The 7,498-nt window shown below is 54.9% G+C and overlaps 2 protein-coding genes across 8 annotated transcripts in view; one reads left to right on the top strand and one right to left on the bottom strand.

Moving 5' to 3' along the window:
* Positions 1-5,081, bottom strand: part of Ing1 (inhibitor of growth family member 1) — a 19,206-nt gene extending 14,125 nt beyond the window's left edge. For 2 of the 7 annotated variants that reach the window (XR_003837401.1, XR_003837402.1), the window contains exon 1: positions 3,633-3,866. Coding sequence is in view for 2 of the 7 variants with exons in the window: in XM_021169844.2 (XP_021025503.1) it covers positions 3,633-3,768 (136 nt within the window). In the remaining 5 variants the exon portion in view is untranslated. Of the gene's footprint in view, positions 1-2,099; positions 2,259-3,632; positions 4,217-4,473; positions 4,614-4,699 lie in introns of those variants that run through there. The other 5 variants (XM_021169846.2, XM_021169847.1, XM_029480567.1 and 2 more) reach the window with 5 other exon arrangements.
* Positions 5,082-5,363: 282 nt separating this feature from the next.
* The window catches only part of Cars2 (cysteinyl-tRNA synthetase 2, mitochondrial), a 43,814-nt gene continuing 41,679 nt past the window's right edge, over positions 5,364-7,498 (top strand). The window contains exon 1 of the mRNA XM_029480565.1: positions 5,364-5,679. The gene's annotated coding sequence lies outside the window, so the exon portion shown is untranslated. The remainder of the gene's footprint in view (positions 5,680-7,498) is intronic.

The raw sequence follows: 7,498 nt of genomic DNA, 5'->3' as shown, positions 1-7,498 counted from the left end.
AGGGTCACAGGTGTGAGGACAGTCAGGGTCACAGGTGTGAGGACAGTCAGGGTCACAGGTGTGAGGACAGCCAGGGTCACAGGTGTGAGGACAGCTTGGGTCACAGGTGTGAGGACAGCCAGGGTCACAGGTGTGAGGACAGCTTGGGTCACACGTGTCAGAAGCAGAGTTTTTCCTTTGTACACAGAGTCTCTGGGAGGCTTGGGTGCTTTCTGGACTCGGCTCTGCAGTAGTCCACTGCCACGGCCTGAGAAGGCCCTTGTGTTTGAGGGGTGACGAGCATTAACAGTGCTTCACAGGAACAGCTGACGACTGCCCAGCCTGTGGAATTAACACTACCGAAGCCTCAGAGGAGCCAAGCCCATCTCTGTGTGCTTCTATCTAAGTATGACGAACCTCTGTGTGTCAAGTAAGCCGAGACCCTTTGTACTGACGCCAAATTAGTCTAAGACCGATGACAAGAAACTAGAGAAATGGGTAAATGCTGACAGAGGGAAACCCTAGAGAGTGGGTGCTGCAGTATGTAGTACAAAGGACTATGGCAAAGGATCTCCAGCCAGAGATGTCAAAGAACACTTCAAATGTCAGAAACTAACAAAAACATTGGTCGTTTTAAAAACAAAAGTGAACAGAAGAAAAAAAAATTCTGCCCTAAGTGGATTACCTCAAAGCCAAATTGATTAACCACCCACGCCTCCAAAAAAATTCTGTGTGTGCAAAGGAAAAACTATTTGTTTTTGAAACTTGGGACATACCAGAAAACTCCAAGAGTATTTCTCTCAAACAGTAAATGGTATCAGATTTTCCTTGAGACCTTTTTGCCATCTATTAAAGGAATTACTAGAGATGCTTGTGTGGACGGGCTGGCAGTCAGAGAGGATACCTAGAAATTCACCGCCTCCCTACTCTGTGCTTCTCTGACAGGAAACAGCAATTCAGGCAGGGTCAAACCTCTTTAGAGTTCCAGGCTGGCCAGAGCTACTTATCAAGACCCTGTTTCAAAACACGCACTCACACCAACAAAACCCTAGAAGACAACACAAGGGCTGACACTGAAGTATCTCAACAGGTAAGGCTACATACAGGTTCTGCAAGGCATTATTCATGGAATAACAACAGACAGATACTCCCCCCACCCCCAGGAGGCATGTACAGTCCTAGTATCTAAAAGGAAGTTTCTAGTTAAGTCGACTGACTTAACTTACCAAAGACAACCTAAGACACACATTTTGGAGCATGACGGCGCACACCTTTAATACTAGAAGGCGGGGCAAGTGGCTCTTTAAGAGTTCCAGGCCAGTGAGGAAACGTAACAAAACCAATAGCAAATTGTTTTTTGAGCTCCATCCTGGGTTAAATGACATACAATCAGAGCCGGTCCTGTCTCCAACTGGGATCTCTGGCACATGCCATCACACCCAGCAATATTTCAAAGATTATATCGGTATTTTGTAGAAGAGTAATTCTACGAGTTGCTAATTTAAATGTAAATAACTGCTTCTTCCAGCCTTAATCCAGGTGAAGCTTGTGGAGAAAAATGCCATCAAAAACTTACCAGAAGCTATTGTGGAGCCCACACAATAACACCGATTTTTAGTTACCCTACGTAAAATATTTGATAAAAACAAAGATGTTGGTAAAAGCAACAAACAAGGACAGCACTACTTCCACATAGGGAGGCACCGGCCAGCTCAGCCTCAGCCTGCTGCTGGGCCACCATTAAGTACCAACAAGGATAAAGGTAGTGACTAAATGGGCCTGCAGTTCCATCTAGTCTGTCCAACTACTTTAAGCCACTTTAACTTTATATAAGGTTGCGCTTAAGAAAGAGGCATTGCTTCCTGAGGGTATTTTCTATAATATTTGAAAAGTGATTCAAGCAACAAACTCCATTTACAACCAAACCATAGACCCTCCTTTCGAACTCGTCTACGTCTGAAGCACTAAGGCGGCCGTCAAAAACTCGGTCTGCCAACAGTAGTTTTGAGCAAGGACTTGAATATTCTAGAGCCATTCGGACATACGAGCCCGCAGGAGGACAGCACCGGACACACAGACCCGCAGTCCCGACCGAGGCACTCCCGCTCACTCAAGCCTACCGGAAACGCGACAAGCGATCAGAGAGGCTCCCGCGGGGAGCCAGAGAAGAGAAGGTAAGCGCAGCAGCCTCCCGGAGGCCACCGCCGCCATAGCCCCGCGGCCGGAAAGTGGCCGCGATCTACTCTAGCCTAGGAGACTCAGGAAGCGCGCCCCGCCCTGCCCCGCCCCGCCCGAGGCCTATGTGAGTCGACGACGCTGAGGGCGGAGAGCAGGAGCTACACCAATCAGCGCGCAGAGCCAGAGACGATGGCCCGCCCCAGCAGCGACAGGAGCCAACCCAAGGCCAGAGGACCGGCGACCCGAAGACATTCAAATCAACTCACCTCCTCCCTCCGCCCGGCCCTCTTCCACAGAGAGAAAAAAAAAAAAAAAAAAGAAAAAAGCAGACAGCGGAAACACAGACTGGAGCGAGTCCCGAGCAAAGCCCGCCCCCATGCTGCCCGCCCCCCAATGACTCCGTAGCACAATGATAAGGACATTCCACGGGGGATGTTGCGACCAATCAAAGGGCCGCAGAGGCGGAACGTTCCGCAATATGCTAATTACTCTCCTATAAACCGAGCTGCGAAGCTGCATCTCGGATAGAGCGCGCAGGGGCGCTTTCCCCAGCATGTCTCTGTATGTAGTGCTGGGCAGTGGCCCTCCACCACCCCCAACTCTTCCGTTTCCCTGCTGCGCAGTTCTGTAAACAAGAGTAAACTCTGAGCGGCCATCCACGTTCAAAACAGAGCCCCCTGACCTCGCAGCAAAGTTTCCCCAACAGCCAACAGTTCCCGGCGGGCACGCAGGCTCCGCCTCTTCGCCACTCTGGGCAGCCCGGGTCTTCGGGTGGGCTGCAGGTCCCTCACCTGCCCCGCTCCTCTCCAGCCAGAGCCCAGCTCGCGTCCACCGATCGCAGCGCAGTCGTACACCTAGTCCGCTGCGATCCTCCCTTTCACCCTCTTCCTCCGCAAGACACACCGCGCCGGCGCCCCTCGCAGTCGGCCCGGAGCCGTGTCCAGAGCCAAGAGAGGGCCCAGGAGAGCAGGGCCTGGGCGATCGCGCGACCCCGAGTCAGGACTGCCCAGTACTTTATGTAACACTTAGAATCAGAACCTGGCGGGAGGCGGCGACTCTCCGGACCCGCACTCAGGTCCGCCGGAGTACGGCCCGCAGCCCTCTCTCCAGCCGGGTGCCCGCGCCCTACGGCCGCGGCGCCCGCATAGCACTCTACCTCGCGCGGCCGCCTTCACCCCCTCCCCGAGGACGCGGCCGAGCCCCGCGCCCCCTCCCCCGCAGCACCGCCTCATCACTTCACTACAAAGAGCGCTTTGGTCGCGCAGCCTTGCAGCCAGCCGTTCGCGCTCCTTCCTTCTCCATGTCCCGGAGCTCGGTACACAAGGACCTCGGCGTATCAAAGGCGCTCCAGACCTTTTGTTCCTAGCCCTCCGAGGACGCTACCGGGCGCTCCGGCTCCAGCAGGACCGGTCAGCCTCGCCGCCGGGACCCAGGGATGGACGCGGCCGCCCCCGCCCATCCATCACCCGCCGTACCTTGGTATTTGGCGTCGATCTCCCGCATCAGCGAGACGTTCCTCTGCAGGTCGAAAGGCAGTGACTCGATTGAGTCCAGGTAATCCTCCACATAGTTCACCAGGTGGATCTGCTCCCCGTTGGCAGGACTCAACATGGTTCACCCCGGAGGTCCCCGGCGATTCGGCGGCTTTCCGCTTCCTCCACCCCCCGCCCCCCTCAAGCAGCACTGCAAAATGCAAAGCTCTCTCGCCCTTCCGCGCCCCCCCGCCGCTCCGGCCGGGCTGGCCGGCGGCTACATCTGGCGCCTGCCGCGCCGCCTCCGGGGCCGCGGGGACCCCGGCGCCTGCAGGCGCGGGCCGCGGCGGCCGAAGCTCAAGCGCACACCCCGCCGGCCGTGCAGGCCCCCTCCCAGGCGGCGGGCGGCGCGGGGGGCCGTGCGTACTAGCGCGCACACACCCAAAGAGGGCCGGCCACCGCCGCCCACCCGCCACCAGCGTAGAGAGCGGAGAGAGCTGGGCCGGCTGCGGGAAGGGCGCGCTCCGCCGCCCGCCTCGCCGCACTTGTCCAACGTGGAAAACCCAAATACCAGTTTCAAACACTTGGGAAACATTCAGCCCCGCGCGCAGCGCGCATGCGCCCCGCCACCCCTCCTCCCGGAGGCGGCCCCGCCCCCACCGCATTCACGCCCCTCACCGTCCCGGGCCGGGGGGCGGCGGGGCGCGAGGCCGGCCCGCGCGGGGGCGTGGCCTGTCATTGTCGCTGGGGGCCAGGGTCGCCGAGGGGACAGCGGCGGGGTCGCCTAGGCAGGGGAGACCGGCGACGCGAAACTTTACTAGGAGTTTGACACTCGGTGGCGGACCTACTGGGCGGAGCCGCACGCCGGCCGGGAACCGCGGGGTGGGAGCCTGCTCCTCGAGACACGCCGGGGCCGGACGAGCCTCCAGATCGCTGCCTTCAAACCGACTATGCAGAGAAGAGCCACCCTCCGCTGGGTTAACTGCATTCCCCCGCCTCCTAGCGCGGTATAAATAGGGCCCCCGAACAGAAATGGCAACGGCGTCAGCCAATCCCCTTGCGACTCTTACCTCTGCGGCCAATCTGGACGAGAAGGAGGTGTGGTGGGATCGGCAACGCCCCCCGCACGCCTAGTATTAGAGAGCTGTCCTCTTCGAGGAGGGACGAGCGGGCGGAGCCGAGCGAGGCGGAAGTGGACGCGCAGGCGCAGCTCCCTGGCGATGGATGCGGACCCGCGCGGGAGGGCAGCTATCGACGCGCAAAGGGACCACCACTCCCAGCATCCTCGGCGCCTCCACGCGCCTGCGCCTTCCGCGCCCATCGTCCCTTTGTGTCGCCTCCCGGTGCTGGGTTTGGAATGGCCTGGAGACAAAGGGGCCCCCGAGGGGTGCTCTTTTCAGCGCGGAGATCTACGGTGGGCGGGCTGGCGGGAGCAGCTCTTCTCTGATCCTAGCTAGCTCTTCCCCTCCCTGCCGCATCTGAGGCTGCCCGTGTCCTCGCCACACTGAGTTGGCAGCAGGCACCGCGGTGTGCTCCTGCAGGGGAGCACAACCTTCAGCTTCCCATCCCGCCCTTCCCCCACAGCTGCCGGGTTTAGGGCTTTCTGAAAAGCCCGGGCAGAGCGAGGGGTTGCCTAGGCGACGGGCCCCGGCGGTCCCGCCCTCTTCCTGCCTAGGCACCGCCCTGGGGCGGAGCCTGGCCTGCGGTCGCCACATTCGCGCCTTTGTATGGCTGGGTCTGTGGTGCGGCTGTCCTGCTCGCCCCTGTGAGTCCCAGGTCCTCAATCTTGCTCGGCCGCCTGGGCGAGAGTGGTGGACCCGCCGCTGTGGCCTCAGGTGCGCAGGGCTGGTGACGCTCTGCCTCGCCTGCGGTGTCTCTGCTGCGCCGGGTCAGCTCACAGCCTACAGCCACCTGGAGTTTGCAGTGTTTCAGCCTCGGGCATTCATCCTCCGGCAGAACAAGACTCACCGCTTCAGAACTAGAGGATGTAATTGGAAAGGATTTGGAACAGGCTCAGGAAACACTGTGACACCCTACCCCCCTTCGGCAGGTGTGAAAGTACTCCATGCAACCCCGTGACATCTACGACATTTCCAACGCAGTATATCTTAAATAGAATATTGTGGAGGGTCATAATGCAGCCAGAGACTGTCAGTTGAGTTAGATCGTTCAGATTGGGTCGTTGCTTGTGAAGCACAGGGCAGTGCATTTCTGCAGGAGAAAGTTCGCTTGGCTGTCTGGTGCTGGTTTTTACTAGCAGAACCAACTGCTTTCAGCCCTAGTCAAAACCAGAATAATGAAGTTTTTCCACGTAATTGCCAGTAGAAAATAGTTGCACAAAAGGCTAACTGCATGGCTTGAGAACACGACGTGTAATTAAGTGTGGAGAGGGGTACAGAACGGAATATGAAATGTGGCCTTTTCCTCAGATCTCATAACCAGTTTAAAGGCACAATAGCAATTAAGAAACAGGTATTTTGGTCGCAGCGTGCGTTGGGCCATGAATGAACATTTATCTAGATTTAATGAAGATTAGGAATATTGACCTTTTTCAAAGATAACCAAGCTGGAGTTTGAACCTGGTTATCTTTCAGAGTTACACACGCTTTAATAACCATTCCATCGTGTTTATTGAATTCATGGACACACAAACCCAAAAGATATTTTATTCAATTGACCAGAATTATTTCACAAGTGCCTGTCACATGCTAACTACTATGTTTTTACATTCTGGAAATAGATTGGCAATTGTGTACTAATTAGCTTTATAAACTGGCTTTCTGAGCAAGCTCAAAAGACCAATTGATAAAATTAACTTACATCAAGCTTTTTTATACTGTATAGAGAAGCAAAGGCTAGGGAGATGGCCGAGTTAACCTGAATTAACCCTTGAATCTACATGGTGAAAGGAGAGATTGAACGCAGATCACAGAGTTGGTCCTCTGGTCTCCGTATAAGCACCATGTCCCATGTACCCTCCTGCTCCATACACACTAAGTGAATAAGTACAATTTTTAAGAAAACCTATTTCTGTACAGCAGAAAGTAGGGAAGCAATGAACATCACCCCAGAGAGAGTCTGACAAAACATGAATGAGGGACTCCTTGCAGTGGTTCCTGGTTGGAGGTATCTCCCTTGCAAGGCTTTAGGGACACTGGGCACCCTCCTGCTAAATGTCTACTTTCTTTTCTCACTTCCGGGAGCCTGTAGCTACATGTGTAGTTTTGTTTTATGTGGTTGTTTGCTTGTTTGTTTGTTTAAGACAGGGTTTCTCTGCATATCCTTAGCTGTCCTGGGACTCTAGCTCTGTATACTAGGCTGACCTCATACTGTATGCAGGCTTTTTGATTTATAAGAAATAGGCCTGGGCCCAGCAAGATGGCTCAGCTGGAAAAGCCCATCAAGCCTGACAACTTGAGTTCACTCCCTGTGATCCCCACATGGTAGAAAGGAACCCCCCCAATGTGTCCTCTGACCTCCACATTGTCATACATATATAAATAAATGTAATTTTTTTAAGGGTGGTGACTTGAACTGGGTTTTCTCTGAGGTATTATTGTGATAAATCACCCTGATTCATCAATTCACCCAAACAGTCTGTGCACAAGTTCAATACACAGGAGGATTGCACGTTTAAGCACACATTTAAGCATCAGCGAGTGGGTTATATTTATCATTTTCTGTTTTTTTTTTAAAGATCTATTTATGTAAGTACACTGTAGTGAGTGAAGACACTGAGTGTCTTCAGACACTCCAGAAGTGGGCATCAGATCTCGTTACGGATGGTTGTGAGCCACCATGTGGTTGCTGGGATTTGAACTCTGGACCTTCGGAAGAGCAGTCGGTGCTCTTACTCACTGAGCCACCTC

The sequence above is a fragment of the Mus caroli genome, chromosome 8, assembly GCF_900094665.2.
Source record: "Mus caroli chromosome 8, CAROLI_EIJ_v1.1, whole genome shotgun sequence".
Lineage (NCBI taxonomy): Eukaryota > Metazoa > Chordata > Mammalia > Rodentia > Muridae > Mus > Mus caroli.
Note: the sequence above shows the minus strand (reverse complement) of the source record. Positions and strands in the feature narration are given on the sequence as shown.